Here is a 24,065-nt window from a genome sequence, read left to right as displayed (position 1 = left end):
ACATTTGGCGTGCATACTTTTTTTTGCTGAAAAGTTGCATTACGTGCCATATTATGAATTTTGAACATGAAAATTATTAATTTGTAAAATCTAATGTTGGGAGGTCTGCAATCTATCCTGCCACTAATAATAACCACACACAATTCTAAAAGCCTGGAGATGTTACCTTTTATCTTTAACTACTGTGATTTTTGTCACAATGTTTTGCTTGCCTTTCATTCTGGAGGTTTCACTGATCAATGAAACATTGGTTTAGACATTGCTTAGTAATGTTGCAAAGATTCACAACCCTGCAGCTTTTCTTGATAACTGTTTTTGTAATTCGATCATTTTTAACATCTGTTGAAACATCTCGTGGTCTCGGCACCAAATTTATGTAAAAATCAAAACAACCTTCCTCCATTTCTGCCTCATTCCATACTTTTCTCATCATTTGATATCATTTTTACATGATAACTGCAACTTTGCAAGTTATTTGTCGAAACACTGAACTACAGAAACTGGTTTATAAAGTCCAGTGGTGCTGCCTGGCCCACTGAGATACTCCACCACTTTGTGACTTAATCTGAGGTAATAATTTGAAGTTTTCACCTTTGCCTTTTATGAAATAGTTGGTCAAGTTGTGCACTAACTGCTTTTTTTCAATGGGTTGGAATGAATGAGTGGATCCATGTAATCTTGAATTCCTCTCTAATCTTTAATATTATTTATAGTTTGCAGGTACACATGTACGGTATATCAGTAAAGCTGGCTTTGAAATTGAGAAAATATATAATTTTGTCAATATATTTGTCAGTGAACAATGACAAAACTGCAAACATTTTATATTTGGATTTTCAAATTTGTACGTTTTTCTAGTTTGCAAGTAACAATGATACTTATTTTTACCACTTAATACATAAATATTTCACTCGGAAACTGTTACAATTTTTGTTTTTATTTATCAGTTGTGAGTTATGAATAATCTACATTCATGGATATCATGATTACAGAAAATGTTAAAATTATGTTTCAGAAATGACAAAATTATTTTAAAAAACTGTAGTTAGTTGGTATATTCCATTTCCCATGTTTGACCCTATTAAATAAATCTAAAACATGATCTTTAGCAAAAAAGTAACCAATAGTTTACAATCAGTAAGCCTTAATATATCTAAAAGCAATTAGTATAAGTAATTCATTTGCAGAATTATACTAAGCCAATGTCATAAAAGCTGACACCATAGAACAAGTTTTAAAATTTTCAGCATCATATATATATATACAAACTTCTGTACATAATGATTACACCCCATGAACAAAGCTGCAATTTGATTCAAAGATCACTTTACCCGTCTTATTTGGAAGTAAGCAAATCTCCGTATCTGAGAATGAAGTAACTGTCAAAAAGCTATTTAATCTGAAAGCAAGAAAAGTAATATATTCATGTGCTTCTAATACAAGAGTGATTTTAAATCAGTCTCCAAACAAATGGCAGGAATTTCATCCACTTGGCAACCTTCTCAATCATTTACTCCACAAAAGCAGTTTAGCATTTATAAGCCCACTCTACTTACGAATTAATATTTTATACTACAGCAAAATCTGCTGGCTAAGTAACTGTTTTTGTCTCCTTGTTGCTGACATTGTGTAAATGAGGTAAACCATTTAGTATCATATCTTAGATGGAAAGGAAAAATAATGAAACTGACTGAAATCTCTGCCTTTTGGAAGGAAACCGCATGGACCAGAATTGGTAGTGGTTACAGTGTCAGAACATCACTGTACAATCCCGGAATCCACCGATGCTTGCCTTCGAGCTGTCTTTGGAGGAGGAGGCGGTGGTGTCTTGCTTGGCAAAGGCGGAGGAGCCTATTGGGGGAAAAAGTAATTTTGGGTGAGCTACTATTTCTTTGTCATGTAATATTTCCAGCAGCGATCTCTGGTCTTAAATTGAATCATGACTGGTGAATGGACTAACTTACACTTAATGCCAGCAAAACAGATTATTAATAATTATTTTCTAAATCATTAATTGCTCTTTTACAATGGACCAGAATTTGTTGTGAAAGTAATGAGTTATGACCATATGTTACCACAACTACAGGCCCTGAGAGGCGTGGATTTCAATGTGCAGATCCAAAAATGCTTTCTGAATTATGCTGCACATGGAATTGGCAAAAGTAGCATTTTGCTCTTTATCTCATCATTCAAACTGGTAGTATACTGCTATGTTTTGCTTGTGGAGACAAACGAACAGCTGCCACTCTGTCAGTTAAAGTCAACGATTGAATTGTCGAGTTTCATTCCCTCAAATTTAAAAAATGAAAAGTTTTTAAGATACCTATTCCTTTCTTCTCTGAATTCAGTCTTTCAATCCTCCTCCTTGTACCTGATTTGGCACAGTTTTGCCAGAATCTTTGTTTTGTTTTATTTGCATTATTTGCATCTTCTTGGTTTAACAGGATATACAATTGCTTGTATTCCACTCAAGACCCAGACTTGAGCAAATGGAAATGAGGAATGTTTAAAATCTTAAGTTTAATGATTGGCAGGCAAACTTTGATACTATTGTTAGATACTATTTTGGAAGGATGGTGTTTAAACTACAGATTAATTGACTGAGTGTTTTTGCTATTTTTCTCATGTCGTTCATTCAAAATACAAAGTCATTGAGAACTGAAACAGGACCTTGGGTCCAATGGTCCATGCTGACTAAGTGTACATTTATAGTACATGCATGCATTTGACCCATATTGCTCTCAACCTTTTGTATTCATGTACTTGTCCAAATGACTTCTAAAATGATGTTTTTATACTTGTACCATTCTGTGAAAAAAATGGCCTCTCGGATCGCTATTAACTCTTCCCCATCTCACCTTAAACCTATGACCTCTATTTCTTGATTTCCCAACTCTGGGGAAAAAAACTGTGCATTCACACCACCCATCTCCCTCATGATTCACCTCCATAAGAACACCTCTCAGTCCCCTATCTTATCCTGCCGAACCTGTCCTTATTATTAGGTCCCTTGAGTCCTAGCAACATCCTCATCAATCTCCTTCCATCTTAATGGCATCTTTTGTGTTGCAGGTGACCAAAACTGAACACATTACTCTAAGTGCAACATTATCACCTCGAGTACAACTGCAACATATCATCTCAACTTCTATACTCAATACCCTTACTGATGAAGGCTAGCATGTCAAAAGCCTTCTTTAGACCATGTCTACCCGTGTCACCACTTTCAGGGATTATTGCACTTGTGTTCTTATATCCCTCTGTTTTACAACACTCCCCTGGGCCCTATCCTATCTTAGGTAGCCCACTTTTATTTTATTGTGTAAAGTTAGTTTGTAATGTTGAGTTATTTTGCATCAGTTTACTAAGAAAAGTAGAAGGAGCACCGAAAGCTGTCAATGTGTTTAAAATAACCAGCTGAAAACTTACCAGAAAATATTCAGTTCCTATACAAAGACTATAATTATGAAAGAGAAAAACCTTGCCAGTTAACTTTAGGCATACAATTACCCTGAATTGATGAGGGAGTGATGTGGTGGGAATGCCGGATTCTTGGTTGTCAGACAGAATTCCATAATCACCAGTGTTGCCTTTAATAGGAAGAGGAGGTGGTATTCCAGTCTGCTCAGAAGTAACAGCACCATTCAGCTCCATTGCTAGAAATGGATGAATTGGAATAATGTTGGAATTTTATCAGGGTGCATTCAATTTATAACATTTTTCGCTATATGCTGAAATGTATTGTAAAACAAAACTTGGGTTAAGTTTCTTGCCTTTAAGTAGAAAACTGAAATTTATAAATGGCATTCACAATTATAATAGTGCAGTATTCAATGAAAATTTTAGTTACAGAAGAGAATCAATATAATAATTAAATATTCCTTATGATATATTTTGCAATTGATACAATTGTCAAACCCTGGTCTGCATGCATGGTGTTCTTGATCCAATAACAACCTCAGAGCTGGGAGAAATTATTTTAATCAAAATGTTCAGATTGTCTTAATTTAATTCATTATGACTTATTAATTTTACGTGGATGTTTATACTGTACATAACAAAATAATCTTTTTGCTTTACACTACTAAAGATACCATTTTGTAGGCACTTGGAATTTTACATTTCTTATTGCATAAAATTAGTAAAGAAACATTCTTCTGCACATGTTTGACAATGTATAGGTGAAAAAGAAACCTATATTGAATCCACTCATTATCTAACCATAAAAAGAATAGTATAACCATGTTTTGTTGCATTGTCTCCAGCTATGAAGATACTACTGGCTCTAAATGGAAATAATTTTCAATAAATGCAAGTAGATTATAGTTCTTCGGAGCAGGTGAGCCAGCAAAAGGTCATCCAGGTATCTTGAGAACTGGGTCTCAGGATCCACTGCTCGAGGCCAGGTCATCACTACCTTGGATAAAAATGCCATGGCATCGATACCTCCAGGACAAATGTTAACAATTGGCCACAAAGTGAGGCTGTGAAGTATTGCAGGGAATGGGACATATTGAGCACAATCCAATGAATTTATGATTTCCAAGTTAAATTCTAAACACACAAATAATACACAACTTACTGGTAAAATAGTAAGGAAATAACATGCTTATTATCATAACACTGACTGACAACCTTGGGTAATGTATTTTCCATCAAATGCTAATTCTGGCGACCCAATGTATAAAACTCAAACGTAACAGTATCAGTGACATATAGACATCAAGAAATCAATTTTGCTACTGACTGTAAAATTTGTGTTGCAATAGATTCTGCTGCATTTGCTTTATTCAAGGAAAGGCAATACAATTTTAATGTTAAAAATAGCTTTTACTGACTTTGGTTTTCGTTTTTGGGTTTTGATAGGTTTGATAGGCTCCTACTGATTTAATTTCTCCCTAAATATACTACTTATAATTCTAAATGCTTCCATCAATATACTCTGTTCCGGTGAAGATAGCCCTGCTTTCTCTAGTCTCTTTATACAATGGGCTTCTCATCACTCGTGTAATTTTAATTAAATTATTTAGCTATCCACTGGATAGCCTTGATTACATCAACTGTACTGGATTAACATTTACCTCTTCCCTCACGCATGCTGCCCCCTCTTCAATCTTTAACTGTGTTATTTAAAAACATGCACCTGAACTCATAATTATGGAGGAGGATGATCAAATTATTTTATCCATCCAGAGGAATCCTAAATAGTTTATGTTGTAGTAAGTACATGTAGATATTTCAGTTTCAGTTGTTGGCCTAGAAATGTTGGTGTGTTCCAATGGATGCACAAGATGGTCATGATAATGGTGTGACTGACTATTTCGGTCAAACGTCAGTTGAGTCTGTGAACACTTAACAAATAATTATTGCAGCATTTCAGGGTCAAAGATGCACCACTCTGGATGAGCTGGCAGTATGAAAGTCAAGAGTTGGAGATGCTTTCAGGTTGACAATTATGAATGGGGCCTGTTGGGTCAGTATCTTTGGGGCTTCAAGGATGGAAGCGATGTATGGGACTCACCATGGTGGGATACTGTTTTAGCCTAAAGCTAGGAAGATTTGGTTACACTCAGAGCATACAAGGATGGTTGCTCCTCAGATGCCTTGGTCTAATTTCATGTCAGATGTGCAGGCACAATAGATGTTAGAATGTAACCTGGATATAACTTCCAAAGGGATGAAAAGGGATTTGGAAACTAATATTATCTATTAATTCCATGGTAAGTACAATTTCAATCATCGCACTGAATTAAATACTCCACACAATGTATGTAGGAAAGAACTGCAGGTGCTTGTTTAAATCAAAAGTAGACACAAAATGCTGGAGTAACTCAGATGCTGCCTGACCCGCTGAGTTACTCCAGCATTTTGTGTCCACCTCCACACAATGTAGTTTTGGATGGTTGACTCCACTCTCTTCCTAGAAGTATAGTACATTGAATATTCTAAAGAAAAAATATTCATATCAGACAGAAATAGGCCCTTCTGCTCTCCATGACGACAACTCCCTGTTTGCCCATCACATTTGTTAAATTAAGACTGTATCCTATGCCTTGCCACCTCACGTGTCTGTATAAATGTCTCTTAAATATAGTAATTGTTGTATCTAATTCTCTCATCTCTGTCAAAGTATTCCAGGTGTCGATAATTCTCTGTGTAAAAATACTTGCCCCTCAGATTCCCTTAAACTCCTTCCTCTCACTTTAAACCTATGATCTCTTGCTTTTGATATCCATACTATTGGAAGAAACAAACACTTTTTATAATAATCCTTTCCACTTTCCTATATTAAAGCACTTTTGGGCAGTCACAGTGGCGCAGCGGTAGAGTTGCTGCCTTACAGCGAATGCAGCGCTGGAGATCCGGGTTCGATCCCGACTACGGGCGCTGTCTGTACGGAGTTTGTACGTTCTCCACATGACCTGCATGGGTTTTCTCCGAGATCTTCGGTTTCCTCCCACACTCCAAAGATGTACAGGTTTGTAAGTTAATTGGCTTGGTGTAAATGTAAAAATTGTCCCTAGTGTGTGCGGGATAGTGTTAGTGTGCGGGGATTGCTGGTCGGCATGGACCTGGAAAGGGCCTGTTTCCGCGCTGTATCTCTAAAAACAAACTACTTACTTAGGCCAGGCTGTAAGGAAAATGATAATTTAGTTCTGGGAGTTCCTGGATTTGATATCGATGATGCAGAAAAGCGTCTATCACCTGCCATTAAATTAATCACTTGGCTCTTTGGTCTTTGTGGTCGTAATGGACTGATCTGGAAACAAGAGATAATTTGTGCCATCATTAAAAGAATCAAAGCTTTAGTAGACTTAGAAGTAGAAGATTTGATACCTAAATAGTTTTTTTTATGCAGTAATAATTTGGTATTATCATTCCCAATTCATATAAATAAACCATTGGTTGAGCAGTTGAATGAGGAAAGATTTAAAAGGAACCCGAGCGGCAGCTGCTTCACACAAAAGGTGGAACATACATGGAACAAGCTGCCCAAAGAAATGGCAGGTGCAAGTGCAATAATACAATTTATGGGGCATTTGGATAGATTCATGGATCGGACAGGTTTATAGGGATAACTAGACCAAATGGACCCCTTGGGCCCAAACCACTCCTGCATTGGTGCAGCACCCTCTCCTCCCCACTCCCTCCTCCCTACCCCAATCCTCCTTCCTCCCCCACCCTCACTCCCACCTCCTCTTGCCCCCTTCCCCCTCTCCCCCCTAGGGTTGCCTCCTGCATTGGTGCAGCACCATCTCCTCCCGCTCCCTCCCTTCCTCTCCCCCCTCCCCCCCTAGGGTTGCCTCCTGCATTGGTGCAGCACCCTCTCCTCCCCCCACCCTCTCCCCCCTCTATCCCCCTCCCTCCCTCTCCCTCCCTCCCTCCCCCTCCCTCCCTCTCTCCCCCCCTCTCTCCCCCTCCCCCTCTCCCTCTCCCCCCTCTCGTCCCCCTCCCTTTGCCCTATCCACCCCTCCCCCCCTAGGGTTGCCTTTCCTGCATTGGTGCAGCACCCTCTCCTCCCCCCCTCCCTCTCTCCCCCTAGGGTTGCCTCCTGCATTGGTGTAACACCCTCTCCTCTCCCGCTCCTTCCTCCCCCTCCCTCCACCTCTCCCCCCTAGAGTTGCCTTTCCTACATTGGTGCAGCGCCCTTTCCCCCTCTCTCCCCTCTCCCTGCCTCCTCCCTCTCACTCACTCCCCCCCACCCCCCTCTTCTCCCTCCCTCTCCAGGGTTGCCTCTCCTGCATTGGTGCAGCACCCTCTCCTCCCACACCCCCTCCCCCTAGGGTTGCCTCTCCTGCATTGGTGCAGCACCCTCTTCTCCCACACCCCCTCCCCCTAGGGTTGCCTCTCCTGCATAGGTGCAGCACCCTCTCCTCCCACACCCCCTCCCCCTAGGGTTGCCTCTCCTGCATTGGTACAGCACCTCCTCCCCCTCCTTCACCCCCTCCCTCCCCCAACCCCCCTCTTCCCCCAAGGGTTGCCTCTCTTGCATTGGTGCAGCACCCTCTCCTCCCACTCTCCCCCCTCCTCAGGAGGAAGTTGCACCAAATGTGAATAACTTTTAAAATATAACACCGATTTCAATTAAACTTCTTCCATTAACACCAAAGGGATGACGGTGAGTAAGGTGGGCCTAAAATTGTCGCGCTATCTGTAGATCAACCAATATATTTGCTGCTTTATGGTTCACCGAATACTTTGTAATGGATTGATTACAAAACACTATCGTGCACCGTTTTGGCTGTAGTTCAGGAACAAACAAACAAACGAGTTTTAGTATATAGAGATGACGAGGCATAGTCAAGTAGTACTACTTCAGATGAGCAACTTTGTCGGCATAGATAAATTGGATCAAAGGACCTGTTTCCTAGTTCTGATGCAGACAACAGGATATCTCGTTTAATTTTACTGTTTCAATGAGAGTAGTAGAAGGAATACTCCAATTGTTCTTCATATTCCAATGTAGAGAAGGCAAAAGAACAAGCTAAGATTTTCAATTGGTAAGGTTAGACAGAACATCGATTGCAACTGAATCAATAGTAATTTAATCCGTACAATTCTACCTCCATGGTTTCTATTACTGCAAATGGTAAATATCACAATTATTTCAACTAGCAATAAATTAATTGTTCAAATGGATAAATAGGACATCTGAATAACTTGGTGTATTGAATACCTCCTTCCTCGCAACATGGACCCACTACAGTTCGCATACCGTCCGAACAGGTCCACGGATGATGCGGTCTCCCAGGTTCTACACACCGCTCTCTCTCATCTGGACAGCCAGGGGGGCTATGTGAGGATGCTGTTCATTGACTTTAGTTCAGCATTCAACACAATAGTCCCCAGCAGACTGGTTGAGAAGCTGCTGGAACTGGGGCTTAGCACCCCTCTGTGTGCCTGGGTCCTGGACTTTCTCACTGCCAGGCCCCAAGTGGTCAGGATGGGGAAGCACACATCTAGCTCCCTCACCCTGAACATAGGATCCCCCCAGGGCTGCGTCCTTAGCCCCCTACTGTACTCCCTGTACACACATGACTGTGGGGCCAGGTTCAGCTCAAACTCCATCATCAAGTTTGCTGATGACACTGTGGTGGTGGGCCGGATCTCCAACAACGATGAGAAGGCCTACCGGGAGGAGGTGGCTGATCTGGCACTCTGGTTTCAGGACAATAGCCTCCTCTTGAATGTCACTAAAACAAAGGAGCTGATTGTGGACTTCAGAAGGGCTAAACATCCAAGGACGTACACGCCACTGGAGATAAATGGGTCGATTGTGGATAGGGTGAGCAATTTTAAATACTTGGGAGTCCGCATCGCAGAGGATCTGACGTGGGCAACGCACATTGCCGCACTGGTGGGTAAGGCTAAGCAGCGCCTTTACCACCTTAGACAACTGAGGAAATTCAGAGTGTCTCTGAAGATCCTTCATTGCTTCTACTCTGGGGCTGTAGAGAGCATCCTGTCCGGCAACATTACAGTCTGGTTTGGGAACAGCTCTGCCCAGGACAGGATGGCCCTGCAGAGAGTAGTGCGTTCAGCAGAACGCACCATGGGAACTACACTAATCCCCCTGCAGGACCTATACATCAGGAGGTGCAGATCCAGAGCAAGTAAGATCATGAGGGACCCCTGCCACCCCAGTAACGGACTGTTCCAGATGCTATGATCAGGCAAACGCCTCCGCTGTCACGCTGTGAAAACGGAGAGGATGAGACGGAGCTTCTTCCCACAGGCCATCAGGGCGGCACGGTAGCGCAGCGGTAGAGTTGCTGCTTTACAATGGTACAAAGGTAAATGTAAAAATTGTCCCTAGTGGGTGTAGGATAGTGTTAATGTACGGGGATCACTGGGCGGCACGGACTTGGAGGGCCGAAAAGGCCTGTTTCCGGCTGTATATATATATGATATGATGATAGGACTGTCAACTTTTATAACCCCAGAGACTAAATTTTTGTCGACACTAATAGTAACTTATTAACTTTATTTATATGCTGTAACTGTAATTCTTTTTGTGCACAACCCGCAAGCATTGCCACTTTCATTTCACTGCACATCGTGTATGTGTATGTGACAAATAAATTTGACTTGACTTGACTTGACTTGAGTGTAATTTAATTCAGGTGGCTCATGCTGAAAATAACTTTAGTGCTTTACAAAGATTTTTTTAATTTGGTGCCCATCAAAAGACATCTTAAAGTTAAATACCCTGCACTTGAATCTCCTTTACTTTTTTGTGATTTTGTTTTTTCTTCCATTTTCTTTGTCTTTAATGGAAGATCACTTTCCATGCTTTTCCAGCCACCTTTGCAGGGATTTTCTTTTAAGTATTGAATATCTTCATTAATGATCCCTGATGATTTGGGAAAGATACATTGCTGTTAACATTGAATGTAAATTTGACAATCTGATATGAGGTTAGTGCTGTTGTAGCAAGGACGAGTTTAGGTATTTAACTTTAAAATCCAAAAAATAGCTGGCAAAAATCTTTATTCTGGTGCTGCTGTAGTTCACTGCTCAGGGCCAAAACTTTAAAAGGAAAATATGTAGAGGGATATTTAAAAAGAAAACAATTTTCCATAGCAGTTGTATTATATTTCTCAATGTCAACTGCTCATTTGTTTTGCTATATTGCCTCATGTGTACTTCTAAATTGTGCAATATTAAATGTTACTTGGTGTCATTGAAAGAGTAGCTCCTAATTATTTAGTACCTCACAGTTCCTACATTTTAAATAGTCAGGTAGAATGCTGAATATTAAGACAAGTAAATGACAGAAACACTCAGTTCACAAATTATCATGTCATTACCGTTTCAGAGAGGATTACTGCCTCTGGAGACTGGGTGGATATATCAGTTGTTTTAAGTTCTTTGTCAAACATTTCTTGGTGTCTGCTGTTCCTCTTTTCTTTCTTTTTATCTCTCTTGTCTTTGTCAAAATCATCCTTATCCAATTTGTCCTGAGATCTTGAATGCATCTTCTTTGGGAGAAGGGGCTCCAAAATAAATCTAAAATAAATAATATTGAACAAAATAAAAGAAAATTAAACGTGTTATAAAGGCACAAATACAATATTTTTTTAATTCAAATGAATTTCTTCATGGAATCAGATAGATCTCCAATGCAGCATTTACTGAGCAAAGATTTTTGGCAGCCATTTTTTGGATTTTAAAGTTAAATCCTTGCTGCACTGAAAATGCAGAAGTAAAACTCAACAAGGTCAATGCTTTGTTTGAATTTCCCAGTCCACATTATTTTAATGGTTTGTCATTTTTCTTGCAGCTAACAATGGCCAGAATTTGCCCACAAGCTTGTTGTTTATCCATCTGCTAAATCCATGACTCCCTTGAATGGATCTCCTTGCAAAAGCCATCCAGATTCTCATTATCAATGCTTTCCTGACACAAACCGCATCAGGTAGTGATGCCAGAATAAGACTCCACAAGAAATGGCAAAAACAAATTTTACAGCCTGCTAGTCCATGACCCCTGTAATTCAAAAATTATTTTGGGTAAGTTTTTAATAGTTTGACAACATTTTTATGAGAACTTAAAGCCAATTAGAAACATTTAAATAAAGTAAATTCTAAAACTGTAAATTAATGAATCTGTTCTTGGGTCCCTTGCCATTTAACAATATACTAGACCAAGTGGACCCTTTGGGCTCAAACCTTTCCTGCATTGGTACAGCACCCTCTCCTCCCCCCTCCCCATCACCCTCCTCCCCTTCCCTCCCCCTTCCCTCCCTAGGAGATAGATTTAAACTTTAAAATGTGAATAACTTTAAAAATATTACACCGATTTCAATGAAACTTCTTCCATTAACACCAAAGGGATGACGGTGAGTAAGGTGGGCCTACAATTGTCACGCTATCGTGTACTGTTTTGGCTGTAGTTCAGGAACAAACAAACAAACAAGTGTTTTAGTATATAGATTTGCTGTCTCTGCACCAAGTATAATGAGCAGATTATTTGGTTCAAATCAGGAAGTACCCACACTGAGGTTAGACTTTCAAATGGCAGGGGGAGCTCAGGATTTTCACATTTTCTTCTGAATCTTGAATTTGCTGACACATGTATGGTTAAATTCTATGGTTTTAATGAGCATGTCCCAGACAGGAATATCAAAATATATATCATATGTGAAATTTACTTTCACAAATTTAACTTACCAAAAAAAGTCACCATTTTTATATTCATCTCCCAGAATTCAATTATGTAAGATGAACACAGGATTTTTGGTTACGCTGCAGAATGATACTTACTGATTATATTTTATATGGATTGAAGCATGAAGGCTATCTAAATTAGATATTGCTTCATTAGTTAGTTATAAATCATTATAAATTATTTCATTAGTAATAGACACTTAAAATCTATTTCTATACTACTAAATGTTTTTATTTGTAACGTAAGCCTGACAATTAATCTTTGGTTATATAATTCATGGCTTATGACACTTTTGAAAATGATAGTTTGTTAATTTTGGTTGAGAATTTTTAAAGCCAGTTTGTTTTTGTTGTTGACATGAGACTTCAGATGATGGGACCTTGAGCAAAAAACAAACCGCTGGAGGAACTCAAGGCCAGTCCGTACCTGTGGAGGGAAATGGACAGGTGACTTTTCAGGTTTGGATCCCTTTTCATCTTCTCTATCAGTCTGAAGAAGGGTCTTGACCCAGAGTTTATCCATTTGCCACTGTTTTGTGGTCTGCTTCTCAACTAAAAACTGTATGACCAATGATGTGTAATTATCAAACTAAAGGCACTGAACTAGATGTAACCATAATTGGGAATTAAGAAATCAGGAACATATCAGCCTATTGTTTCAGTAATACTTTTGTCAGTTGGAATTAAGGTTTCAAAATTTCAATCTCATTCATTGGTTTTGGATTTGTGTAACATTGTTTTAATCCTCTTTAGGAAAGTTGAGCTTGACCGCCCCCCACTTCCTGGTGATTCAAAGCAACTTTTTTTTCCAACCATATTCCAGTTATCTGATTAGTTGCTCTTAAGTGTAGGAAGGAACTGCAGATGCTGGTTTACACTGTAGACACAAAATGCTGGAGTAACTCAGCGGGACAGGCAGCATCTCTGGATAGAAGGAATGGGTGGCGTTTCGGGTCGAGACCCTTCATCAGACTGGCAGATGAATAATTAACTAATAAAGAAGGGATATGCCTTTACCTGCAAACAATCTCACCCAATTAACCTATGCAAATTTCTGCCTAAAGCCTCCAAAATTGGCTTTGCCCCAATTTAGGATCATAACTCGTGGATCAGTCCTATCTTTCTCCAAAACTGTTTTTAATACTAATCGAATTACGGTCCATAATAACATGGCAATATACATAGAGAAATGTCATCTATCTATTTTCTCCAGAGATGCTACCTGACCCGCTGAGTTACTGCACATGTTGTGTCTATCTCTGGTAAAAAGCAGCATCTGCAGTTCATTTGTATTACATTATGTACTGAGAAGTGAGTTGGGGATGTGGGGTGGTGCAGTAAAAGACCAGCCATGAGTTTATTGAAATGGCCACACCTGTTCCTAACGTTTCTATTGTCTCATTATTCTCATCGTCTGCATATCTTTACAAAACAAAGTCATATATTCTTGCTACATTTTAGAAATGAACACAACCCATAAATTTGATAATTCTGCTGCAGCTATTATCTGATTTTTTTGTTGTGATTTTAATTACTCTTTATCCCATATCTTATCCATTTAATTCTTACCTTTAATGCTCTGGTTATTCACTTTTCAGGATGTTTTAAAGGGATCAGTTCTAAGACCATGGCAATTCATGGTGTACGGATATATATTTATATAATCAGGTTAAGATTATAAAGGAAAAGCGTAATGGTAAGTAACATCAGGCTTTATTACCTCACAATTCAAGGATGGAGCAGCATGTCTATCTGCAACAATACCGGGCAGGTATTGATGGGGTAGAAGGGATCATTTTCAACCTCTTCTCCCACATTTATGTTCACAGAACTTGCAGATGTTGACGATGGGGTTATATTCCTCATATCAGTGGATGCGAGTTAAGTTTGACCAAAAGCCAGAGAAGACCCAAACAATAATTCAAAGCATTTACTGTTCCTCACTATGATTATGTTCCTCCCTACTTTTCTGGCACGAGATCCTGATGAGGGGTCACTTACAATGGACAAGCACATCCATTAGCTAAATTATCCTAGTTCCAACTTTGACAATTATAAGTAATCACATTAACTGTAAAACATACCCATCAGAACCAGGCCTGGACGGGGTACTGTCAGATGATATGGAGGAGACTGATGCAACAGACAGAGGTCTTGGAGTTGACGGCATTGTGAAGGAACGCACCATCGAACGAGGCCGACTTCCTCTGCGTTCATCCAGAGTTGTAGCCTGAGAGCAACACGAAAGACACAGTATAGGCAAATCCTTTTGAATATACTGAAATGTAATGCTAATTGTGTTACAAAAATAAATGTGATCATGTTACATGCAGCTATTTAAAATATCTTGAATGTGAACATTATTCAGTAACATGGGAAATTTCAATCTTAATCTATCTTTACTTAGCAAGACTATATATTTTTTAAGAACAAAAATAATTCCCTTTACGATCTGGAAATAGTATTTGTAAGGAATTCTGGTCCGGGAAGGCTAGTTGGAATGAAGATATGCTGACAAAATCAAGATTCCGTGATTTGAGTTGCAGGAGAGACAGAGTTTTTGCTTGTACTCAGGAGCGATCACAATTCAACGTACATACTGGTCTAAACCTTACTGAATGCAACCTGCTACCCATTCTGAATAATCACTGTTTCTCTGTGTTGGGTAAACTCTAGAAGAAACAATGAAGGCAGCAAAGGCATAGAATGTTTCTTTGGTGGGTGACGTCAATGTCTCTCACTAAGAGGGACATTATCTTTTTGCATGTTTCATTGACCATACTAAATTTGATGGGCAATCTAAAATGAGTCTGCACATAGTATGTGCTCAGTATACTTGAAAGGGGAAATCTTCAGAATATATGCAATAAATTTGATTTTAGCAAAGGTGAGAAACAAGGTACCTCTTATGTGGTCTTCAAAAGTAAAAGTATAACATTTTCTGATTTAAACAATCACTTTGTCTTCTTCTACCATTCTTTTAATAAGGTGAACATCTACTTATGAAAATTCTCTTGACTTTTTAAATTATTAGGTGGGAAGCATTTATGTCTTTGCTTCGAATCTTCTAAATTTTAATACACTACCATACCAGCTGTTTCTGTGTAAACATCTTTTGCTCTTTCACAAAAGTATGGGTATAATTTTAATTTGAGTATATCCCTAGTTGATCATTGATTAGTAATAAAGAATATAAAATCACTCAGATTAACCTGAGAAAAATATCGTGAAAATACAAGGCCTTATTCACAGGCTGACAGCCAATGCATTCCGTTGGTTCACCTCAGTATATTTTAAGCTATTACCTATGAAAATACCATTTACATCATCTGGTCTTGTAATATTGCAGTTTGATGAGTTGCTGCACCCCCGTATGACATGTGGAAACGACAGCAGCAAGCTACTCACTTTCTTGCTGGTGTTTGTTCATTGGGGATGTTGTCTTCAGCAATAGCATGAAAGGATGTTTTAAATTCATTGAACAAGTAGGCATGCAGACATGCAAGACAACTGGTCATCTAATATAGCTACATTTGAATACTGAACTGAAGCATTAGCTCACGTTAATATGTTTAAGTTCTTGACTCAAACTTACAGCATATTGATCCAATGACAAGATCTAACAGTAACAAAGCAGCAACACATCAAGAGGTTCAGATATAAACATACATAGACAAGACATGTATATCTTTTTACTCCTGTTGATGATGGGATAGATTATACATAGCAAGAGACCAATTGTTGGAATACATTGGGATGTCAGCCTTGTCACCATTGTGGCCCCCTACCTCTATCAGCAAAGGTAGATTGGTGAGAGGATGTCTGGTATAATTTCACCTTAAACAATTGCATCAATTTTTCTAACATAGTATCAAGAACAAGGGGAGAAAGGATATAAGCAGGACTCTTCCCATCACTGGCTAGCATGTGAAAGCACCCATGAACTGGGTGGGACAAGCTGTACTCTGAGAAAAGGTTAAGAGGTTTCTGTGAAATGGGAAAATCTCTCAAAATGTTGCCATAATCGAACATTTAAAAACAAGACCATGTCTGTTTTGTCATTGCAGAAAAGCCATGGCATTTCTGGTGAATGGACTACTTCAGCAAATTCCTCCAACAAAATGATTAACTCATTGTTATTTGTATACTACCTCTGGTGCATATTTTAAAACCAATTATTTACAGCAATGTGTTCACTTCTACTCATTTATCAAAAATCATGAGCTTTACAAAGTGTAGCCTAAAAATACCGTGAATCATGACATTTCCCACATTAATTTTAAAAAAAGAAACCAAAATCTCTGATATATAAACTGCTACCTGCAACAATGTTACTCCATGCTGAAAATACATAACTCTCAATTTTCACTTGACAACCGTTAATTTATAATGATTAATATTTATAAACAGATAAGGTAGAACTGCTATTATATTGCAGAAGGCAATGATCCATATTTGTATACTAATCATATTTAATTATCTTACAATGTAGAAAATTCTTTGCTCAACCATGCATATTTTGTTCATTTCACCGATGTGTTTCTAAGCATCAATGACAACAGGTTTCATTTGAAAACTGGAAAAAAACCTTCAGCTTCTTGTTCCAGTGATGTGCTTGCATATTTAAGACCAAAGAGTGATGGAACACAGATGCCCATCGTGTTTGCATAGCTCTTTGGAAGAGTTATGCATCAGATCCATTCTCCTGCTCCTTCTGCAAGACATATTAATATTTCCTTTTCAAGTACGTCTCAATTTCCTTTTGAATGTTGGAAATAAATCTGTTTCCAGCTTCCAAAAAGACAAGGCATTCCAGATTGTAACAAATCAGTGAATAAAAACATTATTTTTGCTCCATTGTCGTGATTTATCTGCTGCCTTATCCAGTGGAATAGCGCCAGTGGAAACGAAAGGAAGGTTATATTGTTAGAAACAAGGAAATATTACTAAATAGGAGCATCACCTGAAACTGTTGTTCAATAAGTATCAATGCAGTTTAAACTTTCCATGGTATTGCCTACATGGAGCCACATGTAGTCATTGTTATTTATGTTTTCAGGTGTATTCTAAACATATCAAAAGGTAACTAATGCAAATGTGGTTAGTTGAGAGCTAGGGTGTTGGGTATCAAACCGGGAGTGGGATGAGTTGAGAAGGGGCAAACAAACCTGAGGGAGCACATTAAATTTGTTGTATCACATATTTACTGAAGCCACAATTCACAAGATAAAAACATTAAATGTTAAATCAAAACATAAACCCTGAAATGGTTTGTCAACAACAATGGTACTTTAATCAGTTGCTGCACAGCAAGTCAATGACCACTTTGAAATTGTCTCATCGCTTGAAAATACACAGATTATCTGCAGCCCAACCCATCGGATCCCTAAATTGACATCACATAATGTGTAGGGGACAACATTGGGTCGACAATGACTACACTGACATTCACAGTCGGGTGAAGTCATGTAATGTGGTTTATTTAAAGTGGCACAAAGGTTCAGGTCCATGCGGGGGTGCTGTCCCTCGTCAGCAGTGCACATTTAAGGAGGCACTAGCAATCTCAGGCTTGCCCCAGCAGCTCAGTCCTGGTCTCGAAGGAGGATGCACGGCGATCTCAGGCTTGTTCCTGCAGTTCACCCTTGCTTCGAGAGGAGGTGCTGGCGGTCTCAGGCTTGTCTTGGCAGCTCAGATTTGTGCTTAAAGAGGAGGCAGAGATCTCAGGATTATCCCAGCAGTTGACCCTTGCCTTTAGAGGAGATGCTAGTAGTATCAAGCTTGGCGTGGCAGCTCAGCTTTGGACTTGACGAGGAGGGACTGGCAGGCCCAGGCTTATCCTGGCGGCTCAGTCTTTGCCCTTGTGTGGTGGATGCAGTCCCTTATCCTCTGTGGGCAGGTGCAACAGAGGAACACAGCTAGCACTCTCTCTCTCTCTCTCTCTCTCTCTTCCTTCCTTCATTCCTCCTTAATTTATCCTCTCCCTTATTCCCTCTGGCTGATACACCTGGGTTTATAAGGAGTACGCTGACAAGGGGTCACAGCTTAAGGATAAGGGGGAAGTCTTTTAGGACCGAGATGAGAAAACATTTCTTCACACAGAGTGGTGAGTCTGTGGAATTCTCTGCCACAGAAGGTAGTTGAGGCCAGTTCATTGGCTATATTTAAGAGGGAGTTAGATGTGGCCCTTTTTGCTAAAGGGATCAGGGGGTATGGAGAGAAGGCAGGTACAGGCTACTGAGCTGGATGATCAGCCATGATCATATTGAATGGCGGTGCATGCTCGAAGGGCCGAATGGCCTACTCCTGCACCTATTTTCTATGTTTCTAAGGTTCAGGTGGGCGAATCCAACATGAGTTAATTGGACACAGCTGGCAATGGTGCTGAGGTTTGGCCTCTCCTGGCTTGTCTGTCGGTGATGGGGATCAGAGTGGCAGATAAGGGAGGGAATGCTGTCACAATAGTTAAACTAACACACCCAAAACAACGGATGAGTTATGTACAATCGTGCTGTTTCAAGGCATGTGGGCCAAGGCCAGGTCACAGATTGGTCCCTGAAGGATTGTGGGTGATCTAAGAGGAGTCCTGGATTGAATGGCGGGGAGGGTGGATTGACAAATCGGTGGGTGGGAGAGGTGGTTAAAAGACATGAAAATTCTGAACAATTGGGGGTTTGTAGTTCTTTGTTGGAATGGAGATGTGATGGGTGTGAGGAAATCCACTAAATTTAAACGTTTACATTACCGGAGTTAGGTTTTTAGGGTGAGATGGCCCCATTAAATCATGCTGCTCGAGATCTAGTAATACTATTAAATGTTACTGTTCTGAGAAAGCCGAACAATAGATCCACCACAGAACAATGTGATCTAATTACCCAGGTGTGCATGAAGAATAATATCATTAGCTGCATATCTGACATGGAAAATGCATCATCACAGCGTGTGTGATTTGCCACCCAAATGCTCGACTAATTCTCAGAGTGGCGCTATTCAACCTGAAAATGATCATAATCACATTCTACTCGAAAACAATTGATATATGTGTTCAAATTATAAATCGCAGGATAGGGTCTTACTGCCAATTCATATAATTTTATTATTCCATCCCCAAGACTTGTAGGGATTAAGAGTTTATTTTTACCCTTTGAAACCCTTGCTGAATTCAAAACTGCTTCCAATCCCCAGCCATTATGCTTTTCTGTCACGTTTATATGCTTCCTTTTCAGATCTGATAGTTTTCCCTAATTTCCTTTGTGTGCCACATTTGGATCATCTTTCCCGACGTATATTTATGCTAGACAAAAATAAGAAATGCAATTCACATACACATTCCTTAAATATTAAAAAATTGCTCATCCACCATCGACTCATTTAATAAAGTTCCCAAATTACCACAGCCAATTCATGCCTCGCACTGTTATATGGTCTTTCCCTCTTCTCCCTCTCCCAATGGGCATAAGATACAAAAGCTTGAAAGCACATACCACCAGATTTAGTAACAACATCTTCCCTTCTGTTAACAGACTACTGACTGTCCTCCCATAACTTAGGGGCAGTCCCGATCTTCCAACCTGCCTTTATTGCAAACACTGGACTCCTCTGTAACTGTTTCAGCATTGTAGCATTACAGTTACAGAGTTACAGTTGCAATAAAGTCAGGTTGGAAGATAGGGATTCTGCACTCTGGTACTTTTCCCTTTGCACCACCTGTTGTGCTTGTGTATGGCTTGATTCTACTCATGTACTGTGTGATTTAATTAGACCGCGCACAAATAAAAGCTTTCACTGTATCTCGGCACATGTGACAATAATGAAACAATACCAATCCTATGGGGGAGATTCAAGGTCATGGTTTCTGATTTTACTACTTAACTGAGCACCTTAATGAGAATTCTACAATATTGGTATTCTTCTCAAAAGGACCAGACACCAAAGATGTTCAATTATTCCTTTCTTGTTGCAAGATACCCATGTAGGATAGCCTGCTCATCAGAAAGTTTTAAAACATTTTTGCTCTCTATGGAACACTCGGAATTGCTCCTTTACAGTATTGTAAATTTGATTTGATCAATCTATATGTAAATTGAAGACATGCATGATCACAATTGTAGCCTTATTGCATTCATCTCTACTTTTCTATTAAAAATTATCGCCATCATCAATACGGTGTGGGAATCTATGGATAACCCTCACTAACCAGTCATTGCTTCTTGTCTGTGGGCAGGAAGAGGTTCTAGCCTCTCAGGCTTGCCCAAACCACTCAATCGTAGCCTCAGTAGAGGTGCTGGGTGTCTAGGGTTTCTTCCTGGCAATCTAGTCTTGACCACACAGTGGTGTTGGTGGTCCCGGGTTTGTCCCAGTGGCTCAGTCTTCCTTGAATCTGCAGCGGGGAGCACAGCTAGCAGGGAGGCATCTCACTTTAACTTCCACCTCTTCCCCTATGGCAAGAATGCCTGGGTTTTATAGGGAGTAGGTTGAAGGTTAAAGTGGCCAACCAATATCAGCTAATTGGACCCAGCAGTTACCACTGATGCTGAGGATTGGCTTCTCCTGGCCTGTGGCCAGTTAAAGATCCAAGGGACTGGCCGCTGTCACAATACATATTTTTCACTATTCATTTATCAACTTCATTGTGAAGGTTCCACATCTAAGGCACTAAGTCCTTAGACGTCTTTTCAAAATGATCTTAGTGTAATTAAAGTATTTTTAGCCTTTTCTAACTTTATGGCCTCATTTGTTTCTTGCCCTTTTTTTTCCTGTTTTCCATTTCTGCTTGAACTTCATTTCTCCTTCCCCTATTTCTTGCCAAAATTTGGTTCTGGTTTGACAAAAAGCAATTACAAATAGTTTTGTTTTAGAAATAGGCTGATTATGGCTTGGTCAAGCAAACAAAACTAAGCCAAATGATTGAATTATTAGTTGTGTGAGTTATTCATTTTTGATCGATAGCAGCTTTTTAACAATCAAGCAGGCTTAATGTATTTTTGCACTTCCGCCTACGTTGCTACATCCCATACCAATTTTCAATTATAAAAGCAGCCACTTATGTTATTTTTCTTAAGCACATTAAGAATAAAATGTTGCCAAAAAAAAGCATTTATTTTGCTATGTCCAACAAAGTTTAGTTGAACATCAACGATAAGGTACATTTCCCAGTTAATACTTTAATATCAGTATGTGGCAATGAAGCGCCACACAATGAATTCCACAGCTCTGATGCCCCATTCTAGCGACATTTTGAAAAATGATTATTTTCCCACAAAAGTGAGTCACTGAGCAAATTGATGCATTATGTTATTCCTTTGGCTGACATTAAGTATCAAGACATGTCACCAACCTTTCCTCTGACATGCATAAAGGTTCCTGGAGTGAATATAACAGATTCCTCACTTACAACTACAAAAATATTTGAATTATTTGAGAAGGGAAAATAAAACATTAGGATTGTGTTTTCTCTATTGAGAACTAGAAGTGAAAAGAGGTTTAATAACAGAAGATTTTTACCAAAGTTTTGACTCCATACTGTTTTTCCACTTTTTCTTTCAACTGTTTGAAACAGGATTCCATCCTCTCGTGGAAAGGCCGCAATGCCTCGGTTACCTTCTCACCATGAATTCGGACTCCCTCATTCAAGAACGGGATCTAGAAAATGAACAAGAGGAGCAATGTTCCATATCAGCGATTCACACAAATGAAGAAGAGAAGTTGCTTTGTTGATTAAGGAGAACATCATGACAGTAGTCCAAAATGACATTACCGAAGAATCGTCCAGTGAGGCTATATGGTGGAGCTGGGAAATAGAAGAAAGGATGATCACGTTGATAGGATATTACTATAGGCCCCAAGTAGTCAATAGGAATTAGAGGATCGTATTTGCTGATGGACAGCCGCAAGACTAATAGGGTTATCATAAATGGATTTTAATATGGTACTGTATTTTAACTTTCCAAATAAAGATTGGGTTTGACCTAGTGCCAAGGACTTAGATGAAGTGGAATTTGTCAAGTGTTTTCAAGACAGTTTATTGTCACATGTATCAATTAAGGTTCAGTGAAATTCAAATTACCATACAGCCATACTAAAACAAAGCAACAAGACACACAACTACATAAAAATTAACATAAACATTCACCACAGCGGATTCCCCACGTTCCTCACTGTGATGGAAGGCAATAAAGTCCAATCTCCTTACTCAGGCAATATGTAGAAGGACTTACAAGACAGAGGACAAAGCTTGTCCTACTCTTTTGAAATTGGGCAGGGCAAGTGACTGAAGTATCAGTGGGTGACTTTGAGACAAGCAACCACATTTCCATTAGCTTTAAAATAGTTATGGATAAGGTGAGGGCAGGTCTACAAGTTAATGTTCTAAATTGGGGCAAGGCCAACTTTCAAAAGTTGATTGGAGAAGATTGTTGACAGGCAAAGGAATGTCTGGAATGAGGGATGTTTTTAAATGTCTGATAGTGCATGTTCCTGTTAGAGTGAAGGGCAAGGCAGATAATGGAACCCAGGGTGACAAGAGAAATTGAGACTATGGTCAGGAAAATAAAACCATTAGTCAGGTATAGGCAGCTAGGATCAAGTGTATTCCTGGAGGTACATAAGGGATTGTGGAGCATACTTAAAAAGGAAATCAGGAGGGCAAAAAGGGGGCATAAAATAGCTCTGGTAGATACGATTAAGGAGAATAGAGAGATTTTATGTACATTAAGGAAAAATGGGTAACCAAAGAGAGAATGGGGCCCCTCAGAAACCTAAGTGGTCATCCATGTGTGGAGCCTCAGGAAATAGGCAAGGCCCTCAATGAACATTTTTCCTCTGTTTTTACCATGGAGTAAGGCGTGAAGACTAGGGAACTCGGGTGAGTTAATGGTGACAATCCATATTACAGTCAAGGATATAAAATGTATGAATGTAGATCCAATACCTGAGCCTCATCAGGTATAGAGAGGGACACCAGGAAGCTGGAGATGAAATTGCAGGGTATATGAATCATTGTTAGATAGACGTGAGATGTCAGAAGGATGGTGGGTGGCTGATATTGTGCTTCTCTTTAAGCAGGGCTGCAGAGAGAAACATGAGAACTAGATATGGAGAGGACTTTGAGGGATAAGATATATATGGATTTGGAAAGATATGGATTGATTAGGGTTAGTCAGCATGGTTCTGTGCATGGGAAATTGTGTCTCACAAATTTGATTGAGTTTTTTGAAATTAGCTTCCATGAATGTGCAGAACGCAATAACATCCTTTGCAGCAAATATTTCCTAATGTAGCAACTAGCGTGGGTCATGGTGGGTCTATTCAGTCTCCTGGCATTCTATACATCGGTCAGCTCTTAAGGGCACATTCCCCTTGGCAGCCAGTTGGTAAGAGTCAAGAATGTTTTATTGTCATATGTCCCAAAACGGAACAATGAAATTCTTACTTGCAGCAGCACAACAGACATGTAAACATAGTAGTCTGTAAACATACATACATACATACATAATGGCTGCCACGGGATATAAAGAAAGTGCAGGGGAAAGGGACAGTGCCCCCAAAGTCCTCTGAAAGTGATCTGAAGCTCATTGTGGTGGAGTTCAATGTCAAACGGCATGCTGAGGCAGCCAAGAGAGCATTCCAGAAGAGAAAGAAAACAGCAGATGCTGCTGATCTAAATAAAAACAGAATATTGGAAAGGCCCAGCAGGTCAAGCACCATTAACGGAGAGAGAAATATAATTCATATCAATGATCCTTCAGAACTGAAGAAACCTGGAAATCAAACATGATTTTGCTTTTCAATAATTGTTAAATTCATTCAATTTACTTGATTCTAAGTTTTAAAATCTCTGTAAAATGCTATCACCAGAAAATATTAATTCGCTGTTGCTCTTCACAGCTGCTGCTTAAC

The 24,065-nt window shown here is 39.4% G+C and overlaps 1 protein-coding gene and 1 long non-coding RNA gene across 5 annotated transcripts in view; one reads left to right on the top strand and one right to left on the bottom strand.

Annotated features, from left to right (window-relative positions):
- Nucleotides 1-1,014: 1,014 nt before the first annotated feature.
- dock1 (dedicator of cytokinesis 1) overlaps nucleotides 1,015-24,065 on the bottom strand; it is a 404,255-nt gene continuing 381,204 nt past the window's right edge. The window contains exons 46-51 of one of the 3 annotated variants that reach the window (XM_078413629.1): nucleotides 21,672-21,809; nucleotides 14,255-14,400; nucleotides 10,812-11,010; nucleotides 6,622-6,760; nucleotides 3,511-3,656; nucleotides 1,015-1,851 (exon numbers count right to left, since the gene is read on the bottom strand). In XM_078413629.1, coding sequence (XP_078269755.1) covers nucleotides 1,759-1,851; nucleotides 3,511-3,656; nucleotides 6,622-6,760; nucleotides 10,812-11,010; nucleotides 14,255-14,400; nucleotides 21,672-21,809 — 861 coding nt within the window. In that variant the 3' untranslated portion in view covers nucleotides 1,015-1,758. Of the gene's footprint in view, nucleotides 1,852-3,510; nucleotides 3,657-6,621; nucleotides 6,761-10,811; nucleotides 11,011-12,179; nucleotides 12,598-14,254; nucleotides 14,401-21,671; nucleotides 21,810-24,065 lie in introns of those variants that run through there. The other 2 variants (XM_078413628.1, XM_078413630.1) reach the window with 2 other exon arrangements.
- Nucleotides 1,713-22,093, top strand: LOC144601478 (uncharacterized). Of its 2 annotated transcripts, none has more exons than XR_013548316.1 (5): nucleotides 1,713-1,876; nucleotides 11,285-11,513; nucleotides 12,534-12,629; nucleotides 13,769-13,866; nucleotides 21,727-22,093. It is a non-coding gene; the product is annotated as an uncharacterized LOC144601478 (long non-coding RNA). The 2 variants fall into 2 exon arrangements; XR_013548317.1 differs by lacking the exon at nucleotides 1,713-1,876 and adding an exon at nucleotides 6,360-6,478.

The sequence above is a fragment of the Rhinoraja longicauda genome, chromosome 16 (assembly GCF_053455715.1).
Source record: "Rhinoraja longicauda isolate Sanriku21f chromosome 16, sRhiLon1.1, whole genome shotgun sequence".
NCBI classification, from domain to species: domain Eukaryota; kingdom Metazoa; phylum Chordata; class Chondrichthyes; order Rajiformes; family Arhynchobatidae; genus Rhinoraja; species Rhinoraja longicauda.
This window is presented reverse-complemented; position numbering and strand designations above follow the sequence as displayed.